We start from the raw sequence: 16685 nt of genomic DNA, 5'->3' as shown, positions 1-16685 counted from the left end.
ATCAATGATACAAATATCTCAGCAAGAGGCCCAGCAATCACTTCTCTAGCTTCCCATAGAGTTCTCGGGTACACTTGATCAGGTCCTGGGGATTTATCCACCTTTAACCGTTTCAAGACATCCAGCACTTCCTCCTCTGTAATCTGGACATTTTGCAAGATGGCACCATCTATTTCCCTACAGTCTATATCTTCCATATCCTTAAATACAGATGCAAAATATTCATTTAGTATCTCCAGCGGGACTTTGGCTCCACAAGGATTCTGCGATGATCGCTTTTATTGATACTGTCATGGATAGATGTGTTTGCAGCTGGCAGATTGGTAAGGATGAATTAAAGTGTGTTTTTCCCTCTTGTTGGTTCCCTCACCACCTGCCGCAGACCCAGTCTAGCAGCTATGTCCTTTAGGACCCGACCAGCATGAACAGTAGTGCTGCTGCCGAGCCACTCTTGGTGGTGGGCATTGAAATCCCCCATCCAGAGGTTATTTTGTGCACTTGCCACCCTCCGTGCTATTCATCATGGAGGAGTACTGATTCATCAATTGAGGGAGGCAGTACATGGTAATCAGCAGGAGATTTCCATACCCTATTTGCCCTGTGACTTGAGACTTCATGGTGTCCAGTGTCGTTGTTGCGGACTCCCACGGCAACTCCCTCCCTACCACTGGACATTGTGTGCCACCACCTCTGCTGGGTCTGTCCTACCGGTATGACAGGACAATATCCAGGGATGATGATGGTGGTGGTGTCTGGGACATTGTAAGGTATGATTTGGTGAGAATGACTGTCACAGACAGACAGCTTTACCAGTTTTAGCACTAGTCTCTAGATGTTACTAAGGAGGACTTTGCAGGCTTGATTGGGTGGTGTTTTTGCTTATATGTCAGTGTTTACACTTTTTAGTGAGTAAATTTAAAATAAAACCTATTCCTAAATTTTGATTGAATGAAGTTTTGGCCGTCTTGTTCTTACATTGTTTTGCATATGGTATGAATTGGGAAATAAGGATGCATCTATTTAAAAACGTGGTTTCTGTTAGACCAACCTCAGGAGTGAAAAGAGATACATCACTTTGATTGATCCTCACCTAATTTGAGAAATTGAGATTTAATTTTCCGTTATGTACCGACCCTTGGTCTCATGTAGATAAGTACTTTCATAATACAGGTATAAAATGATGTGACAATGAAGATCGAAATTCAACTTCAATAAAAACAGAACGCCAAGAGCATTATTTATTGCTTCAGTCACTTCAATGACAGGAAACAGCAAATGTACAAAAGCTACATTGTAACATGCACTCTGCATTGTGTGACCTTCATCATTTGTCCTCCGGTGACCTTACAAGGATACAAATGATCGATTTTGTTTTTAAAAGCCCTGTATTCCGATAGAATGCCCTTTATAACTGTAACATGAATTGTATACGGGGGTCCTGGATTAATGAATGTCTGACTTGTGAATGCTTGTACTTACGAATGCGATCTTGTACACGGGTGTAATTTTAAAGATCCAATATATATAAATGTTTGCTGTACTTATAAAAGGCCACTTTACACAGTCCTGCATTGTGCTCCGACTTGTATACAAATCAGCTTGTGAATCTCTGGGGACTGCCTGAAAGCAAGCTTCTCTTGTCATGTTAAATGAATATGAACAAAAGACACCAGACATATGATAGTAGATTCTAGAATCCCTACTTTGGGGGGCGAAGGCCATTTGGCCCATCAAATCCACACCAACCCTCTGAAGAGCATCCTACTCAGACCCACTCTCATATTCCTGTATTTCCCATGGCTAATCCACCTAACCTGCACATCTTTGGCCTGAGGGAGGAAGCTTGGAACACCTGGAGGATACCCGCAGAATGTTGGTGTGGAGTTTGTACAGTTGTCCAAGGCTGGGATTGAACTCAGGACTCTGGGACTGGGAGGTAGCAGTGCTAACCACTGAGCCACCATACCACCCTATGGCATCTTCATCATTGGTGTATGAGCTATTTGCTTCCCTTCTGGATTTTTTTTTTAAATTTAGATTTTATAAAACTCAGCATCTTCATCATCATCCCTTAAAATACCTCCAAATTCAATAATATCAGGTTGTAGAGGAAACAGTAATCAGAAAAACATTTGTGATGTAGGGCACTGTGCAAAACATGAAGTGAAGGAAATGTTTTAAGGGTGACAGTGGTAGGGGAGAGAGAGGGTGGGGGGGTTGCCATCAGTGGCATCGTGACTTCGCGATGGGACAGGAGAGAGTGGGTCTGTAAATTACAGCACTAGGTATGGTCACCTCACATGCCTGGGTCCCAATGGGAAGGGTGGAGAGCTGTTGGTGAATATTGAAGGGTTGGGTGTGGGCTTTAGGGGAAATGTGAATCCTTTGGGGTTGACAGCATGGACTACCATAAAGAGGATGTGGATGTTTTGGGGCTCCTGTACGTAGTCAGGACAAGGCTAGGAACCACTGAGAGGGGAGCGCTAACTGTCACCTCCCATCGTGCTGGAACTTGGAGGTGTATGAGGGAAAGAAAATGGTGGTGACCACCGTTGGGGAATGAATGGAGTAACCGACTCAACTTGTCAGGAAAGGGCTGTTATAGCACACATCATTCAGAGGGCTTTCCAAGTGGAACAACATGGGTCACATGCTTCTGAAAGGTTTAGAGTAAAGGCCTGTGGGATGCATACTCGTTGGCCACTCTACACCATTGACTCTGTCTGAAGATGGCACCCCCCTGGTGCAGACATGATTGGACAACTTTGGCAGCACAGAGGGATCCAAACATTAGAGATGGAATATTGTGTGCAGTTCTCATCTCTCTCTTATAGGAAGGATGTTGTGAAACTTGAAAGGGTTCAGAAAAGATTTACAAGGATGTTGCCAGGGTTGGAGGATTTGTGCTTTATGGGGATGTTGAATAGGCTGGGGATGTTTTCCCTGGAGCATCGGAAACTGAGGGGTGACCTTGAATTTTATAAAATCGTGAGGGGTATGGATAGGGTAAATGGACAAGGTCTTTTCCATGTGGTGGAGGTGTCCAGAAGTGGAGGGCATAGGTTTATGGTGAGAGGGAAAAGACTTAAGAGGGCCTGAAGGGACAACTTTTTCACACACAGGGTGGTGCGTGTATGAGGGGTATGGATAGGGTAAATGGACAAGGTCTTTTCCATGTGGTGGAGGTGTCCAGAAGTGGAGGGCATAGGTTTATGGTGAGAGGGAAAAGGCTTAAGAGGGCCTGAAGGGACAACTTTTTCACACAGAGGGTGGTGCGTGTATGGAATGAGCTGCCAGAGGAAGTGGTGGAGGCTGGTACAATTACAGCATTTAAAAGGCATCTGGATGGGTGTATGCTTAAGAAGGGTTTAGAAGATATGGACCAAGTGTTAGCAAATGTGACTAGATTAATCTAGGATATCTGGTTGGCATGGATGGATTGGACCAAAGGGTCTGTTTCTGTGCTGTACAGCACTCTGACTGTATGAGAGCCAAAAGTGCCTGCAGCACACAAGGCCAAGTGTATCTCCTGATTGTAGCTGATGTTGGTGGCTCTGTGCACAAACCTCTATCCGAGAGGCCTCTGGTTTGACCATGAACTACTGCTGGATGGTGTGACAACACGTCAAGCATTGATACAGGGGTACTCAGAATCTGATGCATGAAAGTTAGAGTCAGCAACAGAGATAGATAGATAGGTTCTTGATCAGTCAAGGATCAAGGGTTATGGAGAGAAGGCAGGAGAATGGGGTTGAGAAACATATCAGCCACGATCGAATGGTGGAGCAAATGGCCCAGTGCTTCTATATCTATAGTCTATTGGAACATTCAAGACAAAACAGAGGGGACAGAGGGCGAGGTCCATGCAGTCAGTGGTTGGAATCAATGTCCAATTATTGAAGTGACAGCAGGGTTAATGGGAGAGTGGCAGTGATATGCAGGGTGGTACTAACTGACTCATTTGGCAGGTATGGATGTTTCTGTGTCTTTGCAAGAGTGGTCTCAATCATCTCCTGTGAGGGGCCAGGATTCTGTTGGAGTGGGTATGGAGCCTGATGCCAGGCTCACCTTCATCTGTCTGGCCTCTCTCTCCCGTCTGCTATGGACAGCCTGCTCCTGCAATGAGGCAGAAAAAAAATGGGAATGATTGAGACGACAGTGGGGAGCACAGCAATTACTGTTTGGGAGAGGAGGTGAGATCATCCGGAATGCTGGGGAGGCACCATAGAGAGCATGTGGGGCTAACAGTGTTTGAGGCTGATGGGGTGGGGGTTGGTGAGGTAGGGGTAGGTGAGGGAAGACGATGCGGACAATACTGAGAGTGGGATAGTATGAGCCTTGTCAGAGTTGGGTGCCGTGGCAGGGAGAGTGTGTCTGAGGTGGCAATAAGAGAATGTGCCACTTACCTGTCGGAGCGGAGTGGTTCATTGGCAATTAATGCAGCACTGCTGGCCATTCCTTTGCACCCTTTGAGGTTGCACTCACCCGGGTGGCGAACCGAGACCAGGCTGGCATGGTCTGGTAGCTCAGCCTCTCTGGTGGTCCTCCTTAGATACATGGTCCTTTTCTCCATCACCTCATTCACCAGGACCTCCGGGTGTTACTGAACCATGACACCATCTCCCCTCTCTCTCCAAAATCCTATGGACACAGCTTTCACCTTGCCGGTGCCTGCCTGGCTGCACTGTGGTGTTTTAAAGACTGCAGCAGGTTCATGGCTATTGGTGAATGTCCACTGAGTGTCGAGTTGTTACAGAAAGGGTGCGCGGTAAGGTGGGGTAGAAATCGGTTGTGAGAAATGCCTTTGGGGCAGAGTAGACCATCAATGTGAGGAGTTTAATGAGACAGGGTGAGAGAACTTACTTAACCCCTACATCACCAAACCCTCAACTAGACATAACTCAGATTCAGGCTGAAAAGAATGATTCAGTCCTTTGATCCTGATATTGGTTGTGGTGCACTAGGGCACAAATTGCAATGATAGTTTCTATTATATTGCTCATCTTGTATCTCTTCATTCCTTTGACATACATCTGTCCCTTTGTCAAGGATTAGTGGTTACAATCTGTTCACATTGCTTTACTATTAAATTATTTGTTTCAACTGTTATCTAATAAATTAGCTTCATTGTTTTAAAGGCTAAAATTGCTTTAGGCCAAGTGTTCTTGGAGAAGAAGCATATGGTATCTTTTAGAGGTGTACAAAGTTAAAAATCACACAACACCAGGTTATAGTCCAACAGGTTTAATTGGAAGCACTAGCTTTCAGAGCGACGCTCCTTCATCAGGTGATTGTGGAGGGCTCGATCGTAACACAGAATTTATAGCAAAAATTTACAGTGTGGTGTAACTGAAATTATACATTGAAAAATTGATTGTCTATTAAGCCTTAAGGCTTTTAGAGAGAGGTGGGCACTGTGGGGGATGGAGTGCTGTACTTCCCCCTCCAACTCCATTCTGATTTAACCCCTTCCCGTTCTCACTACACCTGCACCCTGCACCCCCTCCTGACCTTTTGATGGTTTGCATGGCCCAAAGAGGGCTTTGAGTGTGAACACTCACCAGGCTCCACGGATGTTTTAATGGTGGTAGTGTTTACTTAAAGCAACTTCTGATTTTTATTTATGTTGTTTGGTGTTCAGTTCATTACACTTGATCAGGTAATAAGTTGTGACATTTATATGGTTTAATTAATTTCCCATTATGTACAATAAAGGAACTTTTAAGTTATTAAAACAAAATCCCATCTTGTTTTCAAATTCTTCTGTGGCTTTCTTTTTACCTTTGTAATGATCTCTAGTTTTATGATGCACCAAGTTATCTGTGTCCCTTTGGTGTCTTGCATCTCTTCACTCTATATTTGACAACTGTCTTTAGCCATCTAAGCCTATAGATCAGGAATTCCCTCCACAAACCTATCTGCTCCTCTATATCTAATCCTTAAAATGTACACATTGGCCAAACTCCTGTCAGAATATCTCTCTTTGTGGATCTGTGTCAGATTTTGTTTGAAAATGTTCCTGTGATATACCTTTTGAATATTTTATTAAATGTGTCTTAGAATCCCTACAGTGTGGAAACAACAGGACTTTCAGCCCAACAAGTCCACAATGACCGCAACCCACACAGACCCATTCCCCTACCCTATTATCCTATCTTTACCCTGACTAATTCACCTACCTACACATCCCTGAACACTATGGGCAATTTAGCTTGGCCAATTCGCCTAACCTGCACAGCTTTGGATATATCTTTTGTGCTCAAGGCCATTTGAATTGGACTGAGTATCAATTCAGATACAAGCCAGTTAATGAGAAAGATCTAAATTACACACACCAGCCCCACATGTACTCCCTTTGCATATTTTCTAATCAATCTGTTCAGAGATGTTCTGACAGATCTCTGGAGCAGGTTGGATTTGTACACAAGCCTTTTGGCTCAGAGGTAGGGAGACTATCCTGTACAATCCTGTATTATCGATTAAGACTAAACTCCTTAATTACTTGCTATATCAACACAATCCCCTCTTCATTTCAAATTAAAAAAAAACTAGCCAGAAATACAAAGGCAGTAAGGGTTTCTAGAGATATTTACAAATAAGAGTTTTAAAAAAAAGCATTGGTCCTATTGAAGATGAGTCTTGGGAATTTAAAATGGAGTGTGACAGTTCGAACGACCAGGTATTTTGAATTGGTCTTTGCTATGCAAGATACAAACAACACCCCAGAAAAAACTATAAATCAGCAAGGGGAAGAGAGGAGGAATTGTAGAGGATTACTAACACCAAGGAAGTGGTACTGGCACATAAGTCATAGAGATATACAGTATGGAAACAAACCCTTCAGTCCAACTCATTCATGCCAACCGGATGCTATCCTAATCTAGTCCCATTTGCCAGCACTTGACCCTTATCCCTCTAAATCCTTCCTATTCATATAACCCATCCAGATTAATTTTAAATGGTGTAATTGTGCCAGCCTCCTCCACATTGTTTGGCAGCTCACTTCTGCATGAAAAGGTTATCCCTTATGTCCCTTTTTATATCTTTCCCCTCTCACCTTAAACCTATGCCCTCTAGTTCTGGACTCCCTGACCCCAGGGAAAACACTTTGCCTATTTATCCTATCCATGCCCCTCAAGATTTTGTAAACCCTCTAAGGTCACCCCTCAGCCTCCGACGCTCCAGGGAAAACAGCCCCAGCCTCTCCTTGTAGCTCAAATCCTCCAACCCTGGCAACATCCTTGTAAATATTTTCTGAACCCTTTTCAAGTTTCACAGCATCCTTCCGATAGGAAGGACACCAGAATTACACACGATATTTCAAAAGTGGCCTCACCGATGTCCTAGAAGTGTTTGTGATGTCATGAGAAGGTGAATGTGGAAAGAGTGGTCCCTCTTGTGGTAGGATCCAGAAACTCCGGTCACTGGTTTAAAACGAGGGCTGGCTGGCTTTAGACAAAGATGAGAAATACTTTCTATCAGATGTTTAATAATTTTTGGAAAACCCTTCCTCCAAAGGAGGTGGAAGCACGGACTTTGAATATATTTAAGGTAGGATAGGTACATAAATGAGGGTGAAAGATTATTGGTGGAAGGCAGAAATGTGGACTAATCACATCAACTATCATTTTATTGAATGAAGGAGCGAGCTCACAGGGCAAAATGGCCTAATTCATATGTTCTTCGCTTCACATCACCTGGGTCACTTGAGGCTACAGTGTAGATGCTTTTGCAATTTCTTTCATCTTTTATTTGTTCTCTCAACTTCCCTAACTGGAGCATTTTCCATATTAGCACTCAGCTCCAGTGTTTCTGAACCAGCATTGGGCCTAGTCTGTTCAGTCAGGCTTCTTCACCAGTTTGTTTCTATTTTGATGTACAATAGTCTTGCGGGGACGGCTGGCCTGACTTTATCAGGATGTGATTAACAATTTCCAAGTCAGGATGTTGATTCAAGGTCACGCTTTACTTATTCTGTTGAACGCCTAACCCTGAATGTCTAAAGGTCCACAAGGTCTAACCAGTCAGCTTGCATTTAGTTTTTACACATTATTGTGCATGGAACCTCCCTCTGAAAATCATTGCTATGAATCATTGAAGATGTTTGCCCATTCTGTCTGTGGTACCAATAGAATATTGCTTTAGCTGAATACAGTTACTTTCAGCAAGACGACTCGAATGAAAAATCTCATACTCTTGCACTGTCATTTAACTCTTCAAAGTATTTGTTTGATTTCTATAGGCTCCCTTCTTAGAAGTACTTCCCTTGGATATTATTCACACTGCAAAATTATTGATTTTTACATTGATTAACTTACATTTGCAGGAGTAGTTGTTAAAAAGAGCTCAAAAAAATCTTCAAGATCTTTTGCTGCATTCGGAGAATCTACACTAACGTTTTAAACCACGAGGTTCTCTTCAAGGTTCAAGCTAGAATGTAACCTTACACGTCCCATCAAGGAGTACTTTTTCTCTGTGTGTCCTACTAAATGATAAGGCTGTCTGTCCTGTATCTGGTATCTTGTGTGTTCATCAAAACCTTTTCTGCCCTCCATCTCTTCTTGTTCGGCATCCTTTAACAATTTATCTTCTAATTTGTTTGTAGCCAATCGTATGTCTTGATAATACCTGCTTCTATTTTTGTCCTAGCCCTAGCCTGTTTCACATTCCTTGTTTTTGTCAAACACTGACCTCTACCCACCCTCCTATCCCATGCTGGGCTACAACTGCGACATCTCCCCTTCTGAACATCAGAATTTCTTTTGCGAGTTTGTGATTGTTTACCCTCAGATCAGAACTCGCTTCCAGACTCACTTTCAGAACTACTACTACTTTTCTGGCCTTCCACATCTTTACCTCATTCTGCTTGTCAATGAATTTTATCTTCACATTGCACCTTAGCCAATATGTGTATTTGCCAGAGCCTTTCCCTACAGTCTTTATAAGACGGTGTTCCTCTGTTCACTGAACCTTTCTGACATTTGTTACTTCCGACCCAGCTTCTGGTTTTGTCCTCTGCGACAATAGCCTTGTCTTGCTTCCCTAAATCACTTTATTCACGTTCATTCAGTCGTTCATCTGCCAGGAGGAAAGCAAGGCATGGCCTTGCCGTTGTTACATTCAGCTCGAAGCCATCAGGTGAAAAGTATTCTTGGAACGAGTGGCTCAACCAGTGGAATCTGAGAAAGGTTTGGAAGTTCCAAATGGACGAAGGAGGATGACTTTATAGATGCTGATTTGTACTTTATAATATTAGAGCTACTGCTTGGGAACCACAAGGAGTGACCTTAAATAATGCGTTTAATGGAATAAAAAACTCCAAGGCATTTTACAGGAGCATTGCCAATGTTTGACACCAAGCCCGCTAAGGGAATTTTAGGACAGTGACTGCAAATTTAGTCCAGGAGATCAATTTTAAAGAGTACTTTAAGAAAATGAAGAGTAAAAAGGTTAGAGATAATATTCTCGGGCCCAATACATTGCCATCAATGATGGAATGATAAATATGAGAGAAGACAGTTGTTAGCCTGATTGAACTTTCTGCTGATGTCGCTGTGGGTTAGTGAAGTTAAAATGGTGGAAATGTGTAAATGGACTTCGAAAAAAATGGCTGTTAAAGTGTCACGTGATGGCCTTGCCAGTAAAGTTTAAGCAAATAAAATAAAAGGGAAATTGGTATCATGGATACTGGAAGAACACAGCAAGCCAGGCAGCATCAGGAGGTAGCAATGTCCAACATTTCGGGTGTAACCCTTCAGGACTAGGGTTGGGTGTAAGGGGAGCTGCAGATAAGGGGGCGGTGGTGTGGGAGGGCTTTAGGTGGGGCGGTGAAGTAGGGATTGGTGAACACCGGTAGAAGGGTATGACTTGGTTGATGGGAGGAATGAATCCGGTTGGTAGCTGGAAGGAAGGGTCGATCAGAGAAATGAAAGGGGTGGGAAGGGGATGGGAAGGGAGATTATTTGAAATTGGAGAACTCAATGTTGAGTCACAGTGGGTCAGGCAGCATCTATGGACAGAGAGCAAGCTAACGTTTCGAGTCTTCATTAGAGTAGGCCATTCAGCCCCTTGAGTGTGACCTGCCATTCAGTGAGATCATGCCAGGTCTGCGGCCTAACTTCAAGTACTTGCCGTTGGCCAATATCCCTTAATACCTTTCACTTAACAAAAAAGAAATCTGAGGTTTAAAATTAACAACTAACCCAGCAACCAGTTCTGTTTGTGTGTAGAAGAGCTTCCTAACATCTCTCCTGAATGATCTGACCTTCATTGTCAGACTATGCCCCCTAGTTCTAGAATCCCTAACCAGTGGAAATAGTTTATCTTTGTCTACCTTGTCTTGCCCTGTTAATACCTTGAAGAGTTCAATTAGATCGCCCCTTAGCCTTCTAAATTCTAGAGAAATCAGGCCTAATTTTATAGTCTGTCCTTATAACTTAACCCCAGCTTTCATTCTTGTAAACCAATATTGTACTTGCTTCAAGACTACTGTAACCTTCCTCAGGTGAGATTTCCAGAATAGACCATACTACTCCATGTGGGGTTTAATCAGGGTTTTAAACAACTGCAGCATAATATCTGCACCCTAATACTCCAGTCCTCTAGATGTGTAGGCAACATTTCATCGGCTTTTGATTATTTTCTGCACTTATTTGTGACGTTAAAAATTTCTGCACCTGAACCCCTGTGCTTAACATCATACTGTCTAGAAAGTAGACTAATTAAGGCACTAACACTTGTGGGACAACATGGTCACATCTTGCCAATTTGAGATAATAGCCATTATCTGTCGCCTGCCATTTCCCAGCCATGTCAGTAACTTGCCCTCAGATCTGTGGGCTTCCACTTTAGTTAACAGTCTCTTATATGAGACTTGGTCAAATGTCTTGTGGAAGTCATAGATATTCCCCTGTCCCTTACCTTAGTCTCCTCTTCAAAAAAATCAACGAAGTTTGTCAGGCATGACTTATCCGTCATGAATCCAGGCTGGCCTTCCCTGATTAACTGAATTTTTTTGAGATCCTCAATTACTCAATCATTGCTTATACACTCCAACAGTTTCCTCAACACAGCTGTTAGACTAATTGGTCTGTGATTCCCTGTTTTCCTCTTTTAGATTTCTTAAAAAGCAGAGTGACGTACAAGTTTTCCAATCCAGAGGGGTGACTCATGAATGTAGAAAATTCTGAAAAGTTATAGTTAGGGTATCTACGTTATGTCCCCTTAGTTCCTTTAACATCCTTGGATGAAAACCATTAGGTCCCAGGGATTTGTCATTCTTTAATTCCATCAATTTCCTCATTGCTGATATTTTGGCTTAATTTTATTCATCCCTGTTCTCCATCCACTATTAATTTCCTCAGAACTTCGAAGAAGCTATCCTACTTTTCCACTGTAAATACTCAGGCCAAATAATTATGTAACTTGTTTGTCATTGACAGTATCCTCACTTCCAGTCTTTAGTGGGTCAACATTACTCCTGATACCTGCTTCTCCTTCATGGGACTATAACATTTCTTCTCATTGATTTTGATATCCCTGGCAAGTCTCCTTTCATAATCCCCTTTAGTAGCTCTGATAAGCTGCTTTTGCTGGTGTTTGTATCGTTTCTCTTTGTCAGGATCTGTGCTGTTTTAGCACTTTTGTAAGTCCTTTCAGTTTTATCCTGTCTTTAAAGTTAAAAATCACACAATGTCAGGTTATAGTCTAACAGGTTTATTTGGAAGCACTAGCTTTCGGAGCGCTGTTCCTACCTCTTGATGAAGGAACAGCGCTCCGAAATCTAGTGCTTCCAAATGAACCTGTTGGACCATAACCTGGTGTAGAGAATTTTAACTTTGTCCACCCCAATCCAACACCAGCATCTCCACATTGACTTTATCTTTTTTTTCTCTCTCTGTAAAGTGGAGCTTTTCCTGCTCAGGGCTATATGCTTTCTTTTTAATTGTGTCAGATATTTCTTTAAATATGCTCCACCGTTCTGCAGTTATTTACCCATTGGCAGATTTTCCCAGCTTACTGTGGACAGACTCTGTTTTATCTCTTTAAAATTGGCCTTAACCTAAATCTAAAACTCTCATAGCTGGTTCATGCTTTTCGCTCTCAAACGTTGCATTGAACTTGATCATGTTATGATCACTATTTGATAAATGTGACACAATTGGGTTACTAATTAAGTCTGGTGATTACTCATGACTAAATCCAATATTGCTTGTCACCTTGTCATTTTCAGACATACTGCTGCAGGAAACTATCCTGGATACACACCAGAAATTCACTACTTTTCTGATAGGTGCTTGTCTGTCTCTCCCAATCTATATTAAACTTAAAATTCCCCAATGAATTAGTTAGGGAAGCTGGGAGTGTTCTCCCTTGTGAAAGTTGAGAGATTAGACAGATGGTACTCAAAGTAACAAGGGATATAGACCGTCAAAACATTTCCCATTAGTGGAATACAGTGTTGTGAATAGTTCTGGTCTTCCTCATATCAGAAAGATGTTGTGAAACTTGAAAGGGTTCAGAAAAGATTTACAAGGATGGTGCCGCGGTTGGAGGGTTTGAACTATAGGGAGAGGCTGAATAGGCTGAGGTTGTTTTCCTGGAGCGCTAGAGGTTGAGGGGTGACCTTATAGAGGTTTATAAAATCATGAGGGGCATGGATTGGGTAAATAGATGAGGTCTTTTCCCCGGGGTGCGGGAGTCCAAAGCTAGAGGACATAGGCTTAGGCTGAGAGGGGAAAAATTTAAAAGCGACCTAAGGGGCAACTTTTTCAGGCAGAGGGTGGTACGTGTATGGAATGAGCTGCCAGAGGAAGTGGTGGAGGCACAACATTTATAAGGCATCTAGATGGGTATATGAATAGGAAGGGTTTAAAAGAGATATGGGCCAAGTGCTGCCAGTGGGACTACATTAGGTTAGGATATCTGGGAGACATGGACAAGTTGGACCTTAGGGTCTGTTTCTGGGCTGTACATACCTATGACTCTGTGTTGAGAACCAGAGAATACTGATTGATTTGATTTATTGTTGTCACATGTACCTAAGTATGGTGAAAAGTTTTTTGCGAGCAGTACAGGCCGATCATAACATACAAGGACACACGGATCCGAGGGTGAATCAACAGGTAGGGCGTACAAAGTTACAGCTGTACAGGACGTGTACAAAAGCAAGATAACTCTCAATTTGAAATATGAGAGATATCGACTTTGAATTGAGGTTTAAAAGTGTGGAATGATCAGCTGTTGAGAGTTCGCAAAGAGTCGCCCTGTGTTGGTGCCATCTTGATTGAAGATGGTTTACAACAATACTGAAGGCAGCGTGACAAAACATTATTTTTCTGCAGTGCGTAGACGTTATTTGCAGTTCACTGCCAGGTGGTGGTGGTGGCAGATACTGAAGAAATGATGTTAAGAACTACAAGACTACAAGTGTGGTTAAGAAGTTTGTTGGTAGTTTGGATGCCATAGACTTGGATACATTTCTTACAGAGATTGATTGATATACTTTGGATTGAACAGATTTACATGGTATTGCAGTCTGCTTCAGATTGCACGAGTGGCTGGGAAGCGGTATTTGTAGTGGGGCTATCAGTGTTCAAATGTTTTTGTTAGGTTGGTAGCAATTTGTTTTGTCCATGACTTGGCATAGGCAGCGATGCATCCTCTGTGTTTGGTTGGTGCTGCTGTGTTGGTGACAAAGTTTTGGAAGTGATTCGTTAGTAGTTGTGCAGGCATTTGGGATTTGTGAAAGTTGTAGCAAATATAACAACTTGAATTTATAACTAATTGTAACAAGTGAACCAGTGTTACAGCACTCGTCAGTGTTAAAGAATATTTTGTAAGATGAAGTACTTGACAGTATCTTCTTAAAATTTTACTTCATAAATTGATGCACACAAGAGTTTGGGGGAAAGTTGCTTGACGTTTGAATCATAGATCAAAAAGAAATTATAGCAATGTCACTAACTTTTTTCATGATGACTCTGGAGAGGATAGGAAAGTGATGTATAGAGGAAAAATTAAAATACGTTTGTTTCTAAACTACAGTGGCTGTATGTGCAGTTCATGCTTAGTGATAACATTGGGTATTAATATTTTCAATCAACCTGTTCCCACCTCTGGAGCTGGTTGGACTTGAAACTGGGTCTCCTGGCTCACAGGTAGGGACTCTACCACTGCACCACAAGAACCCCATGTCATTGCTGATGCAGTTCCATGTTAATTGGTCACAAATTGGCAGGTTAGATTTGACCAGAGAATTGTGGAGAGTGGTAGTCTTTCAGTTTTGAGGCTGGGGTTCATGTTGTGCCAGGGTATATGTTGTGTGATTCTGGACCAGTCCATGAAGGGGTGCTCAAAATGGTCCAGTCTTCCTCTCTGTATCACTGGGGGGGAAAGCATTAGCGTTTTCCTTCAGTTAATGTGTCCAAAACTCTGTACTTGTGGAAGCAGCAGCCTGATTTGTGTTGGTGCTTCTGTTAACGTAGCCGCCACATTGGAGTTACATTTTTGAACAGTTCGATTGCATCATCAATTGACCTTTCATTCTGTCATACATAATGACAATAGAACTCAATTTTACGGAATTGTTCTTGTTTAGATGGCAAGGGTGAGCAGCATTGCAACACTGTAATTTTGTCAGCCTGCGCAATTTGATAAAACCGAACGTTAATTCGATCAATGCGGCCCGCCATTTGTGCAGGATCGACTTTTCCATCGATCTAATTCTCGTCACGGGCGTCTCCATTTTCTAACGGTTTCAGTGACTGCCATTTTCTCGTTTACTGTTTTAATAAAGGTTGAAGACGAATCTTCCTCTGACCACACGGGGGCAATAGATATCCAGTAATGGCAGAACATGATTTTTTAAAAAAAAATAGACAAACAACAAGGTTCTCTGTTCATCATAAACATGCTGCATATTTCACCAACTGATTTACTTCTACATTGCTTAAGCACAACACGAAATTAGCTAAAGAAATGGATAATGAAAGAAAAATTCATTAGTGCATAAATATAACTGCAGATTTGATCTATTCCATTTCTTCTGTTGAAGGTCCATGGTGGAATTCCGAATTGTATTCATATTTACCTGTATTGTAGTCCCTGTGGCATTAACATTGTTCTACCTTTCAGTTACCACTACAGTGGAAATAACAGTTGCTATCAATCAAATTAGAACCCCTACAGTGTGGTAGCACGCCACTCGGCCCATCGTGTCTACACTGACCTTCCAATGGGCATCCCACCCACCCCATACCCTATCCCTGTAACCCTGCATTTCCCATGGCTACATCACCTAGTCTGTGCATCCCTGGATACTGTGGGAAATTTAGCCTGGTCAATCCATCTAACTGACACATCTTTGGACTGTGGGAGGAAGCCGGAGCACCATGACAAAGCCCACACAGACACTGGGAGGATATGCAAGCTCCGCACAGTCACCCAATGCTGGATTTGAACCCAGGTTCCTGGCACTGTGAGGCAGCAATGCTAACTTGTGTGCCACCGAGCTACCCCACCACTCCCAAACCGAACTGTAATTCCCAACTGGCGCTTGCCTGATACTTGTGGAAGGTTATTCTAAGTGTGCTACTCAGCTGGCTTCTGGAGAATACCTTCTAAGCTTCAATAGCTGGTTGTGGAAACTACCAGTGTGCTATTTGGCAGCTGTCTCTCCACATTAGAACTGTGGTGACACCTCAAAAAATGTGCTTAATTGGTTATAGAGAGATGAGATAGTGAGACATCGTGAAGAAAAAGTCTGTATTTTTCTTTCTCTTATCTGGTGGATGGGGGAAAGCCCACCATTTCTCTTCATGGAAAGTTCAGGAGTGCATTTTCTGCTCTGAGGAAGAATTCCAAATTTACTGCATTGTCAAAAGATTAATCGTCAAACCTCGGGAAAAAAAAAACACCAAATGGACTCTGTTGATCAACATGAGACCACCATAATCTGACCCTCTGCTGGCTTTTTCTTAAAGTAGTGGTTCAATGAATTTTGTGATTTGAATGATCATAAAGAAATGGGAACCTATAGGGTCCAACTAGTCCACGCCGACCATAATCCCAAACTAAACTAGTCCCACCTGCCTGCACTTGGCCCATATCCCTCCATACCTTTCCTATTCATGTACTTTTCCAAATGTCTTTCAAACGTTGTAACGGTACCCACATCCACCACCTCCTCTGGAGGTTCAGCAATTGTTTGGCAGGAGCAGAACAATAGATTAAATTAGACCAGGAATATAAAGGTAAAGTTGCCATAGTCTTACAAGGACCACAGGGCTACTCTCTCATTAGAGAAAGATGCCAGCTGCTGGTTTAACCTGAAGGTTACCATGCCTTCAGCAAGGGGAGAGGTTGAGAAGGATTGTCCTTAACCAGATGTGGGAATTGAACCCTATGCTGTTAGTCTCATTCTGTATCACAAACCAGCCATCCATCCATCTAACTGAGCTAACCAACCTCCCAGGAATGGAAGATCAATGTAAATACATTCTAATTAATTATGCATAGTTTAGTTAAAAACATAATTTATTAGTACAGAGCGAAGATTTGTTTATTTGTTATCAACTGCGGGGAGGGCTAGTGAGAGAAAATCATTTGGGATCTTTACAATGTTGCCAGGGGTGAGTTTGGAAAGTCGTTAGGATCTGGGTTGTATTGCCTCACAGGTTACTGAA

The 16685-nt window shown here is 42.4% G+C and overlaps 1 protein-coding gene across 4 annotated transcripts in view; it reads left to right on the top strand.

Annotated features, from left to right (window-relative positions):
• Nucleotides 1-16685, top strand: part of LOC122564254 (methylthioadenosine phosphorylase) — a 198486-nt gene that overhangs the window by 13024 nt on the left and 168777 nt on the right. The window contains exon 1 of one of the 4 annotated variants that reach the window (XM_043718941.1): nucleotides 7441-7551. The exons of the other annotated variants lie outside the window; for them this stretch is intronic. Within the exon in view, the coding sequence (XP_043574876.1) occupies nucleotides 7462-7551 (90 nt within the window). The 5' untranslated portion in view covers nucleotides 7441-7461. Of the gene's footprint in view, nucleotides 1-7440; nucleotides 7552-16685 lie in introns of those variants that run through there. 4 annotated transcript variants of the gene reach the window in all.

This window comes from Chiloscyllium plagiosum, chromosome 2 (genome assembly GCF_004010195.1).
Source record: "Chiloscyllium plagiosum isolate BGI_BamShark_2017 chromosome 2, ASM401019v2, whole genome shotgun sequence".
Taxonomy (NCBI): domain Eukaryota; kingdom Metazoa; phylum Chordata; class Chondrichthyes; order Orectolobiformes; family Hemiscylliidae; genus Chiloscyllium; species Chiloscyllium plagiosum.
This window is presented reverse-complemented; position numbering and strand designations above follow the sequence as displayed.